The sequence below is a fragment of the Geotrypetes seraphini genome, chromosome 2 (assembly GCF_902459505.1).
Source record: "Geotrypetes seraphini chromosome 2, aGeoSer1.1, whole genome shotgun sequence".
Classification (NCBI taxonomy): domain Eukaryota; kingdom Metazoa; phylum Chordata; class Amphibia; order Gymnophiona; family Dermophiidae; genus Geotrypetes; species Geotrypetes seraphini.
The window spans coordinates 229,969,570-229,992,436 of record NC_047085.1 but is presented as its reverse complement, the minus strand read 5'-3'; the positions used below and the strand labels follow the sequence as shown (position 1 = coordinate 229,992,436).

At 44.8% G+C, this 22,867-nt stretch overlaps 1 protein-coding gene across 12 annotated transcripts in view; it reads right to left on the bottom strand.

The window, feature by feature from the left end:
* RBFOX2 (RNA binding fox-1 homolog 2) overlaps positions 1-6,049 on the bottom strand; it is an 839,083-nt gene extending 833,034 nt beyond the window's left edge. For 11 of the 12 annotated variants that reach the window (XR_004538493.1, XM_033935143.1, XM_033935145.1 and 8 more), the window contains exon 1: positions 5,822-6,049. Coding sequence is in view for 11 of the 12 variants with exons in the window: in XM_033935143.1 (XP_033791034.1) it covers positions 5,822-6,016 (195 nt within the window). In the remaining variant the exon portion in view is untranslated. Of the gene's footprint in view, positions 1-5,137; positions 5,480-5,821 lie in introns of those variants that run through there. The other variant, XM_033935144.1, reaches the window with a different exon arrangement.
* Between the last annotated feature and the right edge of the window lie 16,818 nt (positions 6,050-22,867).

The following is a 22,867-nucleotide window of genomic DNA, read 5'->3' as shown; positions in this document are numbered from 1 at the left end:
ATATTGTGGCCACCTAGAGTCTTCTTCCTTTCTAATCAATATTACATCAATTTAGATTGAGCGCCAACTTATGATCCATCATCCTTGTACTGACAGCTTGTAAAATACATGGACAATTTTGTCTGCAGCTCAATTAACCATCCATTGTAAAAAAAAAAAAACCCTGAATCTCATCTGCATAGATTCAATAACTCACTTGTAGATCTTAAAATACATTCCCTAATGACAAATACAAGTTTGATATATGTACAAGGTTGATAAACATATTATGAGGAAAACTCTGGAAATTGTTTCACAGGCTAAACCCTAAAAATAATGAATATTTGAGTTAACTAGAAATGTTATAAGTGTAAAGTTTTCTTCCCTCTTCAATGAATAAAGTTATACATGCAGTATTTTCAGATGTGAAACTGTTTTTTAAGTTAACATTTAATTAACTACAATGATACAAGAGCATACAAAACAGATTACCTATTAGTGCACAGAAAAACTACAGACAAAATTGACTACCAGTGTTCCCCCAGTCGTTCGTGGTCGGCGGTTCGTGGTCCCGGTCATTCGCGATATATTCCGACCACGAACTGCCGACAAGAAGAGGACAGCTGGAGAGTCAGGAAAGAGCAGCCAGAGCGCCAGCGAGTGAAGGAAATCACTCGCTGTATGCTCCGACCGCCTCTTCCTTCACTAAGTCGGGCCTTACCAATCAGGAGCTCCTGATTGGTAAGGCCCGACTTAGTGCAGGAAGAGGCGGTCGGAGCATACAGTGAGTGATTTCCTTCACTCGCCAGCACTCCGTCTTCTCTCTCCTGCCCTCTTCAGTCTCCCCCATGAAAAACCATATTCATGGTTTTTCAAGATTCGCAATATCAAGGGAGTACTACATTGCAAGGAAAACTAACTACACCTCAAGGAGCAAATTCACCTATTTTTCAATCCAAGTCATGTATATACATTTTAAAAAATAAACAAAGCTTCCAATAAAGCACAAAAAAACATACATCTACTACCTAAGCATCTAGGTCTGACTCTAAAAATTCTATTGTATATTTAAATTTGATGGCATCAACAGACCATTTTGCAAACCTCCTTGATAAATCACACTATCTATCACTGGCTAGCCAACAAGGTAAATGCTCCAACACGCATAGGAATTCTATGAGTATCGGAGCATTTACCTAACTGGTTCGCAATAGAAACCTCTACCATGGCTTTGTAAATAAAAGGAGCCCCATATGTTTGTCTTTTATATTGCATCCTGCCATACCATGGCATCCTGCAACACAAAATAAGAAATACACGTAATGCAGGCAAAAAGAAAAAATTATCTAATAGATGTTCAATGATTTATCCATATATTCTACTAACTCACTTTGTAATTTTAAACATTATCAAATCATTCAATCAACCGAATAACTGAAGTTATTTAGTGAACAATGATTTATCCAGCCAAAGACCACAACAAATGGCAGCATGCTTTGAAAATAAGTTAAAAAAAGAATTACTGTAAAATGAATGGTGAAAAAAAATTGTGGAAAACTGCTAGAAAAAAGTGGTAGTATATTTTGCATACAATGGTAACAGTATAAGCAGCAAGTAAACAAATCAATATGTTTAGCAGTATCTGAAAAAGATGGGCAATAATCATAACTGTATAACAGTTTTCAGGCTGCTGCACTAACCACTAGGCTACTCCTCCACTCCTGTGTACCCAGAACTGCATTCTACGATTTAGAATGTAGAACTTTCTTCTATACAACCAGGTTCCATGCTGGAACCAGGCACTATACATTTGACATTTGTAATTTTGTATATAATTGGAAATTTTATTTTTATTTTTAAAAGGTTATTTAGACCTACCTCCATGGCAGTGCGAACTTTGCTGAGATAGAAGGCTCATTTCTGTTTTAGGACTTTTAATGACTCCCATACTACAAATATATATTTAGGATTTCCTAAACATGGACATTATGGCCCATATTCTATAAACAGCACCTTAAGTTAGATGCCAATAGGTGTTCTACAGCGCCTAACTTAAGTTGAAAAAGTCATTTAAAAATGATTGAAACTGGGTTGTTGTTTTTTTAATGTAGGCACTTATCAGCACCTAGAAAAATGGCACCATCATGGCTACAGATGTACTCTACAACGTCTAATGCCACTGTAAGCTTGCTAATGTCAGAAGTGGCGCTAGACGTCATAACCGCAATTCACGTGAAAGGTAAGTGCCGGAAACGTAGGCCTTTAAAACCCTGGCCTACTTTTCATAAAACCGTGATTCTATAAATGGTACCATTGTACAACACACACACGATTAGGGGCTGTTTTTAGGAGGACAGCGGACCCGTTTATTTATAACATTTATATACCACTTATAACCTAAGTGGTGTATATTCAGGTGCTCAAGCATTTTTCCAGATCTGTCCTGGCAGGCTCACACTCTATCTAATGTACCTGGGGCAATGGGGGATTAAGTAACTTGCCAAAAAAATCTCAGGAAGGACATACAAAACTCCTAATTTTACTAATAAATTATGCCCTATTGGAAACCATAGGAGGGACCCACCTAGACACCACCAGGTCCACCCACTGCACCCACACAAAGACCCACTCATTCACCCAACACACAAAAAAACAAGAAGATTGTGAACCCACTAAGAACAGAGAAAGTACTTGTATATAATATGTAAAAAAAACAAACCACTTTGATTGTATCTATCAAATGCATGAGCAAAATACATAGGTTCTCTATTGTACTTAGTACAAAGCTAGCTCAAAACATGAGCCAGGTGAAACACCAGTCCAGTGTTTACTTTGGCAAGAGGGTGTTTTGCTGTCACCACTGTGCTCTCTTCTCTGCAAAGCCACCTGCCACCCACACCACTGCAAGTTTTAACATGAAAACAGGTACTACCCGTCTTGCGTTTAAAGCTGGGGTAGCACCAATGGCCAAATGTGGAAGAAAGCAACGTGCTCTTGCTGCTGTAAAAGAGCAGTTAGAGCTGATGTCAGTATTTTTATTTTTTTTTGGGGGGGGAGCAAGAGCTGATGCAGACAGAGGATGTCAGTGTAGGTAGAGGGACACCAGAGCAAAAGTTGGTTCAGGGCACCACAAACTTTTCAGTCAGCATCTTTGCTACTCACCCACAGTGACCACCCAAAAAGCATTCAACACTACTGGCGTTTAAGTTTGATAACATTTATTATCACACAATGGTATAGCATGGTATTTCAACTCTTTTGAGACAGAGATGTATTAAGGATTTATCTGAAGACACAAATAGAAAAAACCACTTTAATGTTTTATATCAAGCCTATTTACTAAAGTTTTTCTACCATTTGTATCTATAATGCAAATGCTTAGTAAACAAGGCTCATAGGCCATTAAAGACCCATTCTTTCAGTGTAAATGTTAATTATGAATTGGTAGCTTTAAGAAGTTGTTTCAAAGGAAAACATCATTGTGCATAGATATAAAATTCAACATTTACTTTTAAAAATTGAATCATGTTTTTCCCCCACTAATTTTGTTGTTCTTCAAATATACACTAATAACTTTCTGGAAAAAAAACCAAATACCCTAAGAGTTTAACCTTTTCCTATCGTAATAAATTTTACGTTATGCTGGTTCCAATCGTAATTATTTTAGCAAAGTTTTGTATTATTCAACGTCACTCGTTTCCCCCTCATCGCTACTGCCCGCTATATTTTCTGCATCAAAGTCTGAATCATTATCCAACTCAGACTCTGAACTACTTGGTAATAAATCCATTTGTGCCAAAACTGCAGCCCCAGTCATTCATTTGACACAAGAACGGCAACCTCGTTCTGCCATGTTTACTGCTCGTTCGGCTGTCAATCAAACCTCCTCAGGCTGCCAGCAAGCCTCCAACCAGAGTGACCCTAGCCACGTGACCTAGAGGTGTGCGCCGAGTTTGTCCCATACCCTGGGACGAACGATAGTTAGAGCAGATCATTTCTACGATGGCCCAATAGATGGGACAAATGATAGGTAGGTGTACTGTATGTCCTATGCCATGGGACATACGATGGCAACGACATTTTTGGAATGTCCCGTCATCCAGGACACACGATAGGAAAAGGTTAAAATAAAGGTCCTTATATTTAGAATGCTGTACCTGGTCCTGAAGAACAGTTCAGGAAGGAGGCCATGAGTATATATAGAACTTTTACATTAAAGTAGTAATACCAACAGGGACCATATCCAAAATCTTTATAATCAGTCTCAAAAGATACATTTTCTTTTTTAATGGGGTTTTGTTTTTTTGTTTTTTTTAATTTTACTTTCATTTACATATGACCTGTTAGCCCCTTTGGATTGTAGGACCGCTGGGCTTTTCCCCGATATCCTCAGACGACCCTCTCATCTTTGCAAATTAACTAGCAAGAGCCCATTAAATACCCCAAAGTACAGAACAACGTCTAAACCAGGGGTCTCAAAGTCTCTCCTTGAGGGCCGCAATCCAGTCGGGTTTTCAGGATTTCCCCAATGAATATGCATGAGATCTATGTGCATGCACTGCTTTCAATGAATATTCATTGGGGAAATCCTGAAAACCCGACTGGATTGCGGCCCTCAAGGAGGGACTTTGAGATCCCTGGTCTAAACAAACTGGAATACAAAACTACGAATAAAACAAGTTCCTTGTAATCTTGGGATAAGATTCTAAGAATTACAAACAAACAAAAGTTATCTGAAGAAATTAGAGGGGTATAATGTCCGATTAATTAAATGTATGAAGAGGTATCTCTGGACGTTATTCAACAAGTCGTTTCGTTTTTTTGTTTTTATGGAGGGGGGTGTCCTCCATAAATACGGTACGGGAGTCTGGGACCCGGATAGGGGTTGGGGCTGGAGGCCGAGGGATACTGGACCGGTCATTATCTGTTCTCAGGGGGAACTGATTCTTCAGATTTTCGTATCTGATTCTGTGTATCGTTCTTTTTACTTTTCTTTGCGGGGACTTTGAAGGGGGCACAGTAGGGTCACCGCTCTGACCGCCCCCATCAACAAACGAGCCCTTCAGGATTACCCCGTCACAGGCCACACGAATGCCCACGGGGTAGATAGATACTCGAGGATATCGGGAAGCACCTCTTTCCCTCCACACGTGCCCACCTGCAGCAGCAGCAGCCCACCCGCCGCCTCCTCTCCTTCCAGCTTCTGCCTCTTGCCCTCTCCGCTTCCGTCGCCGGCTCCTCCGGGCCCTCGCTCCGGCTCCCGCTTTAGGCCCCGACCGGGGTTCAGCAATAGCTGTTGCGGCGGCAGTGGTAGCGGCACCTCCGCCATGACCAACTCCGACCCGACGACCCCCCCTCAACCGTGAAACTCGAGAGCGAGCGCACGCGGGAACAGATGAATAAAAAGGGGAGGCGGGGGTAGATGGAGTCCGTCTGTGTGGAGAGGGAAAAAAAAAAACAACACACACGCGAGCTAACTGCAGTACTGCCGCGCGGAGACCCTGCTGGTGACGACGAGGGAGCGCGCGGGAGAAAGGGGTGGAGCGAGAGACAAGAAGCCGCGCGCTCGTGCGTCTAGTTACACATACACTGTACTCATAAGTCTGTCGCCGTGAGAGGAACTGCGGCGGTGTATAGAGTCAATAACAATCTGGTAAAAAAAATGGTGATTTTTTTTTTAAAAACCCGCTGTATGCAACGACTCGCATTCAAAATCTGTAACTTAAAACGAAATAAAGGATGTAGCGTCAAAGAAATACAAAATTATAAAATATATTATCAGATTTTAAAACATACGTTGCGTTATGTTCTGCTGGGCTTAGAATTAAAAAAAAAGTGATACCTGGTCGATATTTAAGAGGGCAGCGAGGATACACGGGCAGGGGGAGGAAGGAGACGGTCGAAGAAGAAAAAAAAAATTATACTGATAGTGGTTATGGAGGCACGTGCACGAGCTAAAGCGCGCGACAAACAGCAAAGAGCCCGGAGTTCTTCGAGACACTTCGGTCACTTTCGGCCAGAAGGTGGCAACTTCCATCTATCTGAAAAATCGGAGGTTGCCGAAGCTCAGCAGTTACCAAGTCTTCCGGATTTTAATAAGAACTGAGAAAAATAAAGGCAGATAGAAACTATATGGCCTATTTAGTCAGTCTAATGGGGATGTTGATCGCCATAACTCTTTTTGTGCCTGTGGGTTTTTGTTTTTTTTTCTCCACCGACTTGTCTTATATGAAAAGCAGAATTACGTAGAAACCCACACGTCTAGGGACAGCCCAAGGGTATCGGGATGCCTAGGCAAAACTTTCCCAGTGCACACAGGGCAGGATTAACCAATAGGCCAAGTAGGCACGTGCCTAGGGCCCAAAATGGTCAGAGGGGCCCGATGAAGGAGGGCATCAACATTGTTTTTTCCAAACGGCAATGTACCCCTCCAGCATCGATTGGCAACGCAGGCCCCCCCAATCGGCAACGCCCCCCCCCCCCCCATCGACGGAAAGTAAGACAAGCAAGCAACGCGGGTAAGAAGGGCAACAGGAACTGTAACTGTGCCTCCTTCTTGTGTCCAAATCTTGCCAAAATCTTCCCTCTGATGCAGCTTCCTGTTTCCTCCTGGGCACAAGGTGGGGTGGGGCAGGGGGGCCCAGTGTACTTGTGTGCCTAGGGGCCCTCGACAAATTAATCCTGCCCTGAGTGCACACCACCTCAGGGGCAGCTCAAGGACCTACCAATCTTCTCTCATTCCCCTCCCCCCCCCCCCCTTAGTTAGGTATCTCCCCCTCCGCTCTGCACATTCCAGGTTAGCAGCATTGCCCTTTCCCCTCACTTCCACTTCCACCACCACCTCAACCCGCCAAGGTGGCAAGACTAGGCAATCACCTAAGTCACCAACTTTTAGGGGACAGCAAAAAGCAGCTGCAGTTGAAGTAAAACAGTAAATCCTGACACAAACACATCCATTAGCCCAATGGGACAGATAATGAGAAATACTTGAGTACCTGAATGTAAAACCAGGTGGGCTATAAGCGATGTATAAATACTAAAATAAACCATCAGCACCTACTTTATACTCATTATTTTTAAAAAATGATCTCCAGTCGTGTGTTTTTATAGAATTGTAGGGTGATCATGACTATTATTTATCAAAATCTCGGTGAGAAAATAGGCAGGCTAGGGATTGGAAAATTGAGGGGGAAAGAGTTGTAAAACTTAAGCTTTCCTTAGGATGCCAAATATTCCTGCATTGGCCATACCAGCATCTTCCCTTCTGTACTTCTCCAAAGTTGCCTGCTTATCCCCTTTCCCTTTAATCAGCACTCGCCGCCCCCCCCACCCACCACCCACATACACATTTAGTCAATGTGTTATCTCCCCTACTGCCCCCCCCTCACTGGCCCAAGTTTAAATAAAATTCTAGTGCAAAAGGTATATGGGCTAGATTCACAAAGCAAACCGATCATGTACCCCATCTTTCCCATGTTTTCCATTGTGAATGTAGGCTTTTGGCTTGTAACCCATTCTGAGCTACTGGGAGGACGGGATAGAAATCAAATAAATACCGATTGGTTTGCGACCCCTTAGCAACCAAATTCCCCTCTGGCCCGATTCACTTACCTCTCTGCCGACCATCTTCCAATCCGCGCATGCAAATGAGGGGAGGGACATTCAAATTCTCGATCCGACTGAGCTGGCCGATCAACTCCTAAAGCGACTGCTGGGGACCAGTCGCACACCTCTCTACTGACTCTCGTGCTCCATTGACTCCCTGCACTCTGCTGCCCCGATCTCACTGCCTGTTCCAGGGACTGCAGAAGCCCTGGGTCAGGGGGCACAGCAGTGCCTGTTGGCTCCCTGACTTCCAATTATGCTGCATCTAGCAGAAATCAGTATTAGCAGCTTTCCCTGCAGTGCGAACCCACAGGTTTAAAGCGGGGCTGCCGCCGCTGGAGATAGGAACAGGAGAGTCAGGCCCAAAAAATAACCTGTAAAAAAAAAAAAGACACAAAACGCATGTGCAGACCATCTGCAGGTAAAGCAGATGGTCTGTACATGCGCAGGGATCGCACAGCAACGATCCGGGCAGGCAGATGGGGGCGTTCCTCTGATCGCCCCCATCTGCATATTTGTCTTTTGTGAATTAATTGGACCTGCCCGGATCAGGCAGGTTAGTATATCTGGCCCTATCAGTCTTGAACCAATGGGTTATTCTCCTTTACTCGCAAGTTTGTAGAAGGCATCATCTACTTTTTTTCTCTCTCACCTTCCTCTTCTGCATCTCTGAGCTGTGTCCTAGCTCAGGATCTTGGCAAAGGTTTGGAGGCTTCAAGAGAGCTCAGACCTTGTCTAGTACAGTCTTCTTCAACCACCGGTCCATGGACCAGTGCCGGTCCAAAGAAATTTCCTGCCGGTCTACAGGGCCAGCACGTGCATCAGGCACAAAACAGTGTTCTTCAACCGCCGGTCCATGGTGCAATCGATGCGGTGTTATCTTTGAGTCAGCTCCCTCTTCTTAACTGATTCAGTGCACAAAGCCACGGGCAGTGGCTCCTACGGGCATCCTGCGCCTGAACTGGAAGCCTTCTCTCTGACGTTGCAACGTCAGAGGGAAGGCTTCCAGATGAGGCACAGGACGTGCAAGGTGCAATTAGTACTATTATGGGGGGCGGGGTCTGGGGTGAAGATTGGGTAGAGATGGGCGGGGGCTGGCCCATGACTTAGCCCCGTGTTCTTCAACCACTTGTACACGGACCGATGCCGATCCACAGAATAATTCTTTTATTTCTGCCAGTCCATAAGTGTAAAAAGGTCGAAAAACACTGGTCTAGTACATGCCCTGCAGCAACCTTCAAAAAGTCCCAATGATGCCAGGTTGGTAGCAGAACCCCCTCTAATTATTAATAATAATAATAACTTTATTTAGAGGGAGGTTGTCAGTTTATTGGGAGGCTTGGGCGTGGATTTGGTCAGACCATCGGGTACTGGACATCTGGATATTCAGGGCTTAGAACCCATACCAGCTGAAATATCAGGCTTGGACAGCTACGCCATATATTTCATTATGCCCAAGAAAGACTAAGATGACTAGAGCAATGGTCTTCGCTAATTTGTAAGCGAGGCTGTTTTGGTTCAAAGGGGTGAAGGCGAGCTCACAGATATGTTCCTACTTTGGGCCATGATACTTCTCAACATTCATTCCTACCAGAACACCTGGCCTTGGTCACACATGCAGAACACAGATAAATGCTATGGGGCTCATAATCAAAAAGAAAATATGTTTAAAAATACATGTCATCCAAGTACTAATAATTGAAATGGGTTTTAGATATGTCTAAAAACAGCTTAGGCCTTTTGACTACCACTGTGTACCCAGAGTGAAAAGAGGTGTTTTTCAAGGAGTGGTTAAGGCGGGAGGTAGGCACCTGCAGCGATAATCGAAAGTTTAAGAGGTTGCCTGTACGGAACTTATACGTTTTGACTTAGACTAAGTGGGGACAGGAAGCAGTAGCAGAGGGAAAGCTTCTGGGCCACCGAAGGCAGCATGTTTACTTCACTTATGCTGCCAGTGGCCCAAGAGTGAAAGAGTGGCTGCAGTGATTAATCCCACAGGGAGGGAGGGAGGGAAGGGGAGAATGGAACCTTGGACTGCTGCACAAGCTGCCCCAAAGGTCTCCACGGGCCACTATTGGCTCGAAGGCCTTACAATGAAGACCACAGGACTAGAGATTCAATCTTGGATCTGAAGTCTGTCAATGCAGTACTGAATGGATTCTGAATGGAGACGTGCATTCGTTCTTAGTTTCAGTGGCACCAGGGAATTTCTGGTCTTTCTAGATTTGGCAGAGGCTTACTTACATATTCCTATATTTCCAGCTCGCAGGAAGTTCCTGAGATTCCATGTACTGGAAAGACATTTACAATTCTCAGCACTCCCATTCAGTCTGGCAACAACTCCTCGCACCTTTAGCAAGGTGGTAATCATTGTTGCAGAAAAGAGGACATGTTTGGCATATACCAAATACAGTATTCCAGGAAAAGAACATCATAGCAACTGTGAAACATGGAGGTGGAAGTATCATGGTTTGGGGATGCTAAGCTGCAGCAGGACCTGGCCAGCTCACCATCATAGAATCCACCATGAATTCTACAATGTATCAGAGGGTGTTGAGGAACACGCGAGACTATCTGTAAGAAAATTAAAGCTGAAGCGGAACTGAACCCTACAACACGACAATGACTCAAAACATACCAGTAAATCCACCAAGGATTGACTGAATACTAAAAAATGGAGAGCCCTGGATTATGCCAAGCCCAAGCCCTGATCTTAATCCTATTGAGATGTGTGGGGTGATTTGAAATGGGCTGTACATGCAAGAAACCCCTCAAACATCTCACAGCTGAAAGAATTCTGCACTGAGGAATGGGTCAAATTTTCCTCAGACCAATATCAGAGACTTGTAGATGGCTACAAGAAGCATCTCACTTCAGTTATTTCAGCCAAAGGAGGTAACACTAGCTATTAGGATGTCCTAATTTATTCCTCAATTCGAATACACATTTGTGGATATCTTTTGTTTCTTGAGTATATAAAAGGAAAACTTTTGTTGCTTACCTACAATTATATAATTTTCTTATCCAGAGTTGAAAAAAAAAGATTTGACATAGACCATGTCTTAAGAAAGAACTGAATATTTAATGGGGTGTCCTAATTTTTTCACATGACTGTATATGGTATTAATAACAATATCAAAAAGAAAGAAAATTTAATAAAAGTTGAGCTTGCTAAATATCTGTCTAGCAACAGTTCTGCTAAGTTATAGTAGAACAGGCCTTGCAGAATGAGGAACTTGTACAAGCCTACTGGTAGTATGGAGCACCAGATAAATATGGATGCCCAGCCTAGGTGTGGGACAGATCTGATCATATGCTGAGATGTGCACATAGGAGAGCTGCTTTCCATTTGAGACAGTGCCTTAGAAACATCTACTATTTTTAAGGTGAAGCAGAGAACCTGATCCCCTACATTCTAGAACAACATGCCTGAATTGATACGCCCCCCACACTTTTTTTTTTACTGTCCTTATGGCCTAACACTGCCAACGTATAATACACATATGTTTCTCATTCCTTCTGTAGTCCCTACCCTCTCTGCCTCTTCGTCCCTTTGTATGTCCCTTCATGAGCACCATCTATTGAGCCACCCTGGATCCTGTCTGTCAATTTAGATTGTAAGCTCTTTCAAGCAGGAACCATCTCTTGTGTGTTTAATGTACAGCCCTGCTTGCATCTGGTAGCACTAAAGAAATAAGTAGCAGTAGTAGTTATTAAGGTCATACAGGAAACTAACTAAGACAGAAAAACTAAGAAACAAACAAGTTTGAACTAATTGTAAAGCAAGGCTTGCTGCAACTTAATATGTATGAATTTTAATATTGGCTTGCTGCTGGAAAGGTATATAACCAGTGACAGGACCCAGGCAAGGCAGGATTTACTCTCTCATACAGAGAGAACTGTATTTGGGTCTGTCCCTTTGTCCATGTCTCTGGCTATTGTGACTTATGTGCTTAAATATGTTTTATTGCTGTTATATACAGTATTGTATAATGAAGGAAAAAGGATTCCTTGTCTGATTAGTATTTTTGGTCTTACTTCTCGAGCATGCTGCTGAATAAATGCCTTGTCTTCTTTTGTGTGTGCTATCATGGGGATATGGTACATTACATGAGTGTGGAAATGATTGACACCTCTTACTTTTGGCATTTATAGGAAGTCTACAAAAAGCCCAATTTCCACGTATGTAGGCCCAATTTCCACTTACAATGAAAAATTAGGTTCTTATGTGGATAATCTTCTGTTAATCTACCAAGGATTCTGTATGTGTGGTGATCAATCCATTCCCTTGCACTAGATTTCCAGAAGTGAGAATACTTACAGCTTTGAGCACCTCCCATATGGAGGCGGAGCCCATTGCACCCTTTAGTTAAGTCCCAAAGCAATTGATCTCCACTGGAACAGAAGACAAAGAAGGTGGGAACAAGGAATCTTGATGCATAAAACAAACAATTCTGTTCTGCTCTATTAACTTACAAAACAAGAATTAGAACAATTCAACATAACTGGAAAACAACCATAGAAAAATAAGCTGCTGTTTGTAACTGACACTAACATTAAGGGAGTCAGATTCTGAATAAGAATGACAGGTGACAGAATTTATCCCCATCCCCATCCCCACAATTAACTGTGGAAAACCATCCCCTTATCATTCTTTAAGAAGAGAGGGAAGAATCAGAGTATGAATAGGCACAACCACTGACCTTCAAGCTTTGCATTGAAGAATGTTGGTATAGAAGGACAGGTTGAGACACTAAAGAATGACATGGGATGATTGCTTGTGTCATTCTCTATGAGGAATACACTTCCTCATACCAGATTATTTTGGCATTTAGCCATCTGACTGACAGAACTCCAGGCCTGGCGCACAGAAGCAGAAAAGCAGGTGATACAGAATAGACAAGAGGGCGGGCCATATGGAATCTGTAGTAGATTGAGCACTCCACTGAAGAACACTGATGTAAAACCAACTTGTTGATTTCATAAAAGGACACAGCTTCTGCTTGTGTCCTTTTATGAAATAAACAAGTTGGTTTTACATTAGTGTTCTTCAGTGGAGTGTTCATTGTCCGTTCCCACTTACTTTGGTACTGTTTTATACCCGTGGGTTCTCTGTCCTGTTGGACTTTTTGGTGTTTATTTGTAGTAGATTAACAGAAATATTATCCAGGTAAGAACCTAATCTTTCATTCTGTTACATCTACTCTGTATGCCATCTGTGTGGTGACATACCAAAGCAATGGCTGACATCTAGGGTGGAACAGAAGAGCCTGCTTGCAAGACCGAGGACCCAAAAGTGGTGTCCTCTTGAGCCACATCCAAAGAAAAGTATGCAAAATAGACCAAGTAGTTGTTCCTAAATCACTGCAGGAGGCACTCCTGAGACTCTACCCAGAAGAGGCAACACTCCTGGTCAAGTGCACCTTAAAGAGAAACTGGTGGCTTTTTACCACAGGCAATATATTCTGAAGAGAAAACCATGTGAATCCATCCAGCAACAGAGGCCTTAGATGCCGGCTTTTCAGGAGTGGCTGGTAAGCACGCACAGATGGGCAGAAAGATGAAAGCCATTTGTCCTTTCCAATACTGGAGCAAAAACCTGCAGACATCCAGCTTCTTCAAACACTATTCTGTTTGTCAGACCCTGTGAAATGAAAAGCAGGCAGATGAACCTCCAGCTTGATGTGGAAATCTAATACCACCTTGATTCTAAGGAAAGGCTCTGTAGAGCAAAAGCACCTGCAGTTCTGAGATTCGCTGTGCCGAAACAATCGCCACCAGAAACACAGTCTTAAATGTAAGGTCCAAAAGGAAAATATCCATGAGGGGCTCATATGGAGCTTTAGCGAGACCCTTCAGAACACCAGGGTTCCAGGTTAGAAAGAGATGCCACAGTGAAGGGTCTCAACTGGAGAGTTCTCTGGAGGAATTTGGTTATATCAGGATGAGCCATCAGCAAAGACTTGCGATCTTGCTTCAGGAAGCAAGAAAAACTGGCCACCTGTATCTTGAGGGAAGCCACAGCCAAGCCTTTTTCCAACCTGGCCTGAAGGAAAGCTAGAATGACTGGAATGGGAGCCTTAAGTGGCTCCACCTGGTCTTTAGCACACCACTGCTAAAAGGCCCGCCAGGCCTTTGCACAAGCTGCCAGAGTTGAGGGCTCAAAGCAGCATGGCAATAACCACATCAGAACAGCCTTGCAAACGAGCACCAAGCGGCTCAAGAGCCATGCCATAAGAACAGAGCGCTGTGGTTTCTCCATGGGGACTGGCTCCTGACCATGATGAAGAGTCAGCCTGAGACCTTTGTCCTGCTGAAAACATACCAGGTTCGCATACCAAGGCTGGCGAGGCCAATCTGGAGCCACTAGGAACACAAGGCCTGGCTAAGTTGTGATTCAGTGGTTGACTCTGGCCCACCTTGGGCCAAGGAGGGAAGATGTAAAAAGGAGACCGATGCACAGCCAGGACAGGACTAATGCATCCAACCCCAAGCTTCCTGGTTCTGCTCTTCTACTGAAGCAGCATGTGGCCTTCGCGTTCTTGGCTGGAGCCATCAAATCCACCACTTGTCTGCCCCAGCTTTGCACAATTAGATCAAATGCCCTGTGTGAGAGTGACCATTCCCCTGGGTCCAGGAACTCTCAACTTAGAAAGTCCACTGAATATTTTCCACCCTGGCCACATGGACAGTAGAAAGAGTTCTAGACAATTTATGGACCCCTTTCTCTCCTGTGGACCAATTGCCCTACAGAAGGCGACCACAGCAAAAAGCCTCCCAGCTGCTCAGGCTGGTTTCGGTTGTGAGGGTCACCCAGTTGTGGATTATGAGAGGCATATCCCTCGACAAGGACTCCTTCTGGAGCCACCAGCTGTGCTTTGCCCCATAGGCCAGGGGAACTGTGTCTGCAGGGAGTGGTGCTGCAGAAACCACCTGGACAGAAGAGATATCTGGACCTGACACATATAAGCTCTCTCCCAGGGAACCACTTCCAGAGAAGCTGTCATTGAACCCAACACCTGAAGGAAAGTCAGGTCAAGGGGCTCAGTAGTGCCAGTATCTCTACAATCTGCCTTTCTGAGCCTCTGCGTGGCTTAGGAAGAAATACATGGCCCTGCACCGTGTTGTAGTGGGCTCCTAAGAATTCCAAGCACCGAGTAGGACGGAATGACTGTTGGAAGTTAATTATGCAACCCAGGCTCTGTAGAAGGCTCACTACCTGCTGAACCGCATATCCATATGCTTACCTTCCTCTAGAAAGAGGTCCTGATCAGCCAATTGTCTAGGTAAAGATGTACCTGGACATTTATCCTGCACAGGTGGGCCACTACAGCCATCACCTTGATAAGGGAGCAGGGAGCCATGGCCAAACCGAAAGGGAATGCCAGGGAAAGCCACTAACTGAAAGTGTTGCTGCAGGATGTGGGAAAGATGGAGCTGTGAATTTACAATTCTGTCAACTCCAGAGGCAAGGGATTCTCCCAGAGCCACTGCTGTGATGACAGATCGAACCATCTCCATATGAAAGCAGAGGGACCTTTAGAACCTTGTTAACTGACTTTAAATTCAGAAAGGGGCCTTCAATCTCCCGTGGCTTTCTTGAGCACTATGAAGTATAAAGAGTATCCGCCTGAGCCCGATTCTTCCTTGGGAACTGATGCTGCGGTATGAATGTCTAAGAGTCGTTACACTGTTACTCAGACTCTGGTCTCCTACTCCAGCTTGAGAGTCTAGGAACAGATCTGGAGGAGGCTAGGAAAACTCAATCCCATTGTCCACCTGAATAATGTCAATAACCCAGTGATCTGACAAAATCTGTTCCAGTTCCTTCTAGAAAGCTGACAACCACCTGCCCGATATGAGGAGTGACGGTTGTTATCCTGATGTAATTGATTCTTCTTGGATGTCAAGCCACCACAGGAGCCCGCGGGCTGCTGGTGTTTAACTGCCAAATCTGACTGGACCTTTGAAAGGGTTTCAGAGGAGTAACTGGATTTCAGCAAAGCATTTGATAGCGTACCACACCGCAGGTTGCTGAGCAAGATGAGTTATTTAGGTTTGGGCGACACATTGACCAAATGGGTTGGGAACTGGCTTGGAGGTAGGCTTCAGAGGGTAGTGGTGAATGGCACCCCCTCCGAAATGTCAGAGGTGATAAGTGGAGTGCCACAGGGCTCCGTCCTGGGCCCGATCTTGTTCAACATCTATATAAGAGACTTGACAGAAGGGCTCCGAGGTAAAATAACATTATTCGCCGATGATGCCAAACTAAGCAATGTAGTGAGCAAAAGCACAACAGACAAAAATTCAGTGGCAGACGATATGATGCATGACCTACTTCTACTGGAGCGCTGGTCTAGGTCCTGGCAACTCAGTTTCAATGCCAAAAAATGCAAAGTCATGCACCTGGGAAGCCGAAATCCATGCAAGATTTACACCCTAAATGGCGAGATCTTGACAAGAACTGAAGCAGAAAGAGACTTAGGGGTGATTGTCAGGGAAGACATGAAGTCTGCAAATCTGCTTCATCCAAAGCAAGGCAAATCATAGGTTGCATACGCAGGAGTTTCGTCAGCCGTAAACCTGAAGTCATTATGCCACTGTATAGATCCATGGTGAGACCGCACCTAGAATACTGTGTGCAATTCTGGAGGCCACATTACCCCAAGGATGTGCTGAGACTGGAATCGGTCCAGAGAATGGCCACCAGGATGGTCTCGGGACTCAAGGAGTTCCCTTACGAGGAGCGGTTAGGGAAGTTGCAGCTCTACTCACTCGAGGAACGTAGAGAGAGGGGAGATATGATCGAGACATTCAAGTACCTCACGGGTCGCATCAAGGTGGAAGAGGATATCTTCTTTTTCAAGGGTCCCGCGGCAACAAGGGGGCATCAGTGGAAAATCAGGGGCGGGAAACTGCACGGTGACACTAGGAAGTTCTTCACCGAAAGGGTGGTTGATCGCTGGAATAGTCTTCCACTTCAGGTTATTGAGGCCAGCAGCATGCCAGATTTTAAGGCCAGATGGGAAAGACATGTGGGATCTATCCGCAAAGATAGATAGGGAGGGCCATTGGAGTGGGCAGACTTGATGGGCCGTGGCCCTTATCTGCCATCTATTTCTATGTTTCTATGTAGGCGCTCCTAGGGGTTCGAAAACTGCCTCTGCTACCCCTGATGCTGTCTGGAAGGGATTTGGAATGGCAATCCACCATACTGGCTATGAGGTTGTCTGGCCCTTTGCCAAATAGCATCTGCCCCTTCAAGTGTAGTCTGCTGAGAGTGGCCTTGGGGACTGAGTCACCCGTCCATTGTCTGATCCACAATATCCAGTGGGCAGAGATGGAGTAAGCTGAAGCCTTACTCAGGACTCTGAGGATGTCAAAGAGCATTGGTCACATAATCCACCCCTTCCTTAAACAAAAGACTAATCTGCAATCTAATGTGACAGACTCATGCCTCAAAGGAAGCAGCTGCTATAGCTTTGATCCTTAAAGCCAGCCAGCACCTCAAACTTAAGGACCACATCCGCCTTAAGGTCCTATGAATCCTTCAGCATCACTCTACCTTCACTAGGAAGGGAGGTGTGCTTGGTCACTTGTACCACTGTAGAATCCATATTCAGCTGTACAAATGGCTATTGGATATCCAGAGCCATAGGATAGAGCCTAGACATAGCTTTAGTCACATTTAGAGAACCTTCAGGTGCCTTGCATGGGTCAGGTGACTAAGGTGGTGATGTTTAGATGACAGGAAAAAGGTTCATCTGTGAAATAAAGCCACACATAACAGAGCACTGGGAGGAGGGGGGCTGCTGGGCATCAAGCTTCAATGTAGAGAAATGGAAGCTGATTTCAAAAGATGATGCACTAAGGGATCATCCCAGTGTTCCACCACCACTCCTACCTCCTGATTACCAAACCCTTTCAGGGATCCCAAATCATCCACAGAAAAGCCCTGCAACAATAAATGCATGGAAAAAGGAACTTCCGATCATCCCAGATCTGCTCCGAAGGGTCACCGACACTAGGAGCCAGCTTAGTATGAGGTGGGGACTCCTGCTTGTGAGGATTCCCCTGATGTGGATCCAGTGCACCAGCAGGAAGTGCAATGCTTCCTGGTCCTGGGGAAGGGGAGAGATTTATCTGCCACGCACTTGTGTTTTGCCCCATCACAGCTCATATCCTCTGAGCAGGATCTTTCCCTCGGATCAAACTTCTGGGATTTGGAGATTCCAAGGCTTTAGAAGACCAACTAGGGGCCAAGCCTGAAGCTCCTGCCCCTTCTTCCCACATGCTGTGAAACACCGCTGTTCTTCAATAGGTAAATCTGCACCCAAAATGTTAGAAAGGCATTGAGAAGTGAACTCTAGGCAAAACAAGTGGTTTTGCGACAGAAAAAAAAGACCAAAAAAAGTTGCAAAAATCCAAAATGGCCATCATCAGGAAATCCACACCAAAAAATGGACTGTTGGAGTTCAAAAACCTGAAATTGCTACTTTTGTTTGTTTGAGGAGGGGGGAACTGAATTTTAATGCCAGAAACTCTTAAAAGTGAAATTCATCCCCCCCCCAAAAAATTTTTCTCATAGGGAATTACGGGAATACTCACTGTGACTTCTGGTGTCTGTCAGCTGCCTGCAGGGAAAGGATTTCTGCCTCAGAGATTGTCAGGAACTTGAACATCAATGGAAATCTTTAGGCTGCCAGACAGATGGAACACAACCATGGACTCCCACTCCCAAGATTACTGACACAGCACCTCCGCACCTAAAGAAAGATACTAAAGACAGGACACACAGCGTGTGAAGCTGCCACCACTGCCAATAGATGCTACTGAGGCAAGCCAATGGCCTCCACAAAACTATAAGGCTTGAAAGTGGGGAGGGAATAGCACTGCCCTCTCATACCAGAAAACTCCCATGCAGCGCTTAATAAACTATGTAAAGTATCCCATACCCTCCCCAGTGGGGAAACTAGGGGATGGGAAGTACATCCACCAACAGAGTGCCATGCAGAGGCACCTGCAATGATATACTCCGCAACTATTCCCCAGCAAACAGCAGTAAGTGGTCAGCCCCAGATTTGTACTGTGGGTATGCCAGAGACCTTGGAGAAGGAAGTTCTGATAAGGTACGACAGGGTCACAAAATGATAAGATTGCTGTGAGATCTTATCATTAGCCCATAATAAAAGACCTCGTGACAATGACAGTTACAATGAGATAGGTTTATTAGTAATAAGCAAAAGGCAACTCACATGAAATTGCACAGTACAGCATATTGACTACAAAGGATAGCATACATACGAAATAGCAAACATGTTCTTTTGGGTCTGACTCCTCTCTCTTCTCTCCTCCTTCCTCCTACCTCTCTTATGCCATCCAGCATGTCCCTTATATACATTATATCAGTAGACTAGGGTACCTCCTAGTTACTCACTTTTCATTGGTTGTCACATATGTCATATGTATCGGATGGATGGTCTATACACTTATCATGGAGCCATACTGAAATGTGACATCACTTGGTGCCAAAACTGACCTTTCTATATTTTCCTGACAAGTGCATTTCCAATACTAAGGCTAATAACTCCAGAGAACAGACCCCCCACCTTCCTGAATTACACTGTCCTTGCTAGTGCTTCTTAAAAGAACATCATATCATGACTGCTAGTTTCTGGAGCAAATGAGAATCTCTTTGTTTTGCTGACAGAGAGGAAACTGACAGCTTAGAAGTCTGAATTCATATGCACAATGTCTCTCTTGCAAATATAACTATTTGGTTGTTTCGCAGGGGTCTTCGCCTACAATATATGCAGGTCTTATGTTTGCGTCATCTTCCGCCTATATTTTTATGCAGGTCTTATTCCTGATTCTCCTCTGATTCGTCCTCATTTCTAGCAAAATATACACAGCCCGCATAGAGGTAAAATTATTGATGTTACAATCCAACTTTATGGGCGCCATCATGGTAAAGAAGCCCACACCTGCATTGAAGCCTCTGATTAAATCAGCGGGCAAGCAGCTCCCAGGGAAACAGACCCCAAGCTCCTGAAGGGACACAATGCAGGCTGGTTCCACAAGTACTCGATAAGATGGCCTAGGAGCAGCAGTCTACCCATATGGGACTGCATCCCTTCCCCAGCGGAGTAAGCCTAAGAAGTGGACTTCCAATCAGTGAAACCACAAAGAAACTCAAAATTCCAAATGGAAAAAAAGCCTGAAACTCCACCCAACAAAAAAAAAAAGTAAAAGCACAGCAGATCAAAACACACCTGAGTTCACTTTCAGAAGGAAAAACTGAAGAGGGAGCTGTTCTCCACAGCAGAAAGGTATCACTTTAAGATCTCAAACTCTTCCCCTTCTGCAGTTTCACGGAAGTGAGAATCCACAGCTAAAGTACAGACTCCTGTGTATATGTCTTTTTTTTTTTTTTGGTAAATCATTTTTATTAAAGAGTCAACAAGAGAAACAGGCATGGTGCATAATACAAGCAGGCACACAAGGGCAACCAAAGGAAGAATACATTGACCATCACCAAGAAACATAATACAGCAAGAGACTACAGGACCATCCAAGAACAAAAACAGCCTGTCTCCCCCAGTGGCTCCATAATTTTAATGTGGAAGAACATGGCCTGCCTACCCCCTACATCAACACACAGGAAGACAGGCACACCCTGCCACCCAATCCAAACAGGCACACTCCAGTCACCCACCACAATCACACACACCCTTCCCTACCCCCCCAAGTCGAGAGACCAGGGGCAACCGCAGGAACACCATCCACAAGGCCAAGTAGGCCCTGATCTCAGGGTTGTTTTAGCGTTTGTGATAGCAAATTTCAAAGCGGACCAGTTCGATCATCTGATTGATCGAACAGTCCAAAGGAATAGACCCCTCTTGTGTCCAATATTGTAAAATTGTTTGTTTGACCGTCAACAACGTCAAGTAAATGAAGCGCCACTGAGGCACAGTGAGACCCTTTTCCTCCAAGAGAACCTGATCGCCGAGAAGCAGTATTTTGTAGTCCCACTCTAAGTTGTGCTGTAAGACTAATTGAAGCTGCGCAAAGGAGGAATTCCAAATGGACAGTTCAGGACATTCAAGGAATGAATGTAATAGAGTTCTGGCAGGCCCCCTACATTTGGTAAACAAAGACTCCTCTCACAAACCCATGCGTGCCCCCCTAACTTTAGTAATATAAGCCCTATGAAGGATCTTAAATTGGGTCGCCTGCCAAGCCGCCAATTTCATAAAAGCATCTAAGGTGTGGAAAAGCTCCAAAAAGGTTTTTGGGCTGTAATGTGTAGCTAAGTCCCTATTTCACATATCTCGCAGGATGTCCAATTGTCCTCGAGAATCGGAGGACCGAACCACCCGATATCAGACTGAGATAGAGCCCTGCGAGGCTGGTACGCTAAACAAATACGCGTCTAGAGGTCCACACACGTCCACGCCTCCCCATACTGTTGATGAAGGCTCTGGCAGTAATGCCTAGCTTGTAAATAGGCAAAAAAATGGTGATGGTGATTGGGGATTCCCTTAAGGTGAGTGAACGAAACAAAAAACCCCGAGTCCCCATTGAACAAATGATAGAGAGTAGAAGCCCCCCTTAGGAGCCCAAATAGCAAATGGCAAATGACTCAGGCCCCGCTCAAAATTAGGATTACCCCGGAGTTGCAAGAATGGAGAGGCCATAGGGAATCGAGCCTGTGCCTGACGCCACCACCGCCACGCCAAACAGAAAGAGCGCAAGAATCGTAATTTGGAAGGTAGGGCACCCCCCCCCCCCCTGCCTCTGGTCATATGCAAGAGATTCAAAAAGGTAAAGGGCGCATACCAACCCACCATCCACCCGGTAGGAAAAAAATGAGCCACCCCAGTCACACCCTCATGAACAAAGCGCAAAAGAGCCGCCACATTATACGCGCGGACGTTGGGGAGACCCAGACACCCCTCCTGCTTAGAAAGTGACAACTTTACATAGGCAATACGTGCCGCTCGATGGCGCCATAAAAAGGCAGAGAAAAGTGAACAAAGTTTCCTGATATTGCTCTGTAACACCCAGAAAGGAACCGTTTGTAAAGGAGATAATAGTTTGGGTAGAAAGATAATTTTAATCAGCGCTGCCCTCCCCAACAGGGACAGCGGGAGGTCTTGCCAAGCAGCACAGAGAGCTTGAATTTTCTCTATAGCAGCCATGACATTGCACTTATACATGACCCTGGGGTCCACATGCAGGTAAATGCCAAGGTAGCGCATCAGTTTACGCACAGGATGAATCTGTAACCCAGCATGCCAAGGCTCCCACCCCAGCCCCGCCAGTGGCAGTAGTTCAGACTTCTCACAATTCACTTTGAGAGCCAAGAGGTTGCCAAACTAAGCCACAAGACGAAAGGGGGCCTGATCCAAAAAGAGCAAGATATTGTCTGCAAATAGGGTGATATGACACTCCTCCCTCCCTATAAGAATGTGTATATGCTTAAGAACTATGTTATATGCTATGGAATTGCCCTGTGATTGAACAGTACTGGACACAAATACTGCACACATTTTATTTGGGCACAGCAATAGGGCAGGATATAGTGGGTACTTAGTAGGCACTGAAAACATTAGGATCACAAGACAAAGGCACTCTTGTTCCTAGTAGGGAAGAAAGGGTATATTTGCATTGGAGAAATAGGCTGCATGCATTGACAAAACTCTTGAACATCAAGATTTTAAGAGCACACCTGAAGGATAGTTTAGTTTTTTGGTTGGGGTTTTTTGTTGTTTTTGTTTTTTTTTGGGGGGAAAGGAGAGATTACTGATACTTTACCTTCCAGCACCTACAGTCTTATGAAGTTCTCTAGACTAGGGGGCTGGGGATCAAACTAGGCAGGCAGAAGGGTCTACTTGAAACTAGAAGGAATGAGTCTATTGAAGACAAATATATGTTTAGGTTCAAACAATTTTTATTGATGCAAACAACAACATAGACAATGCCAAGGCACCCCCAAGGTGCTCAGTACAAACAAATATGCATCAGATATAATAATATTACAAACATGGACAAAAGAAAAGGAACAGCAACCAAACTCCCCCCCCCCCAGCCCACTCTACTGAGGGCGAGCGAGGGTAAGGAGAGCGGAAAGGCACTCCGAGGCCCTGGACTCTTATGAGCCCCGAAAATGCCGCACCACCCCCTCCCCCCACTGAATCCCCTCTACCCTGTCCGTATCTAAGTTCCAGAACCATCCCAAACCCCTCCCCCCAAAGGTATTCCCCACCAATTCTCACCAGCA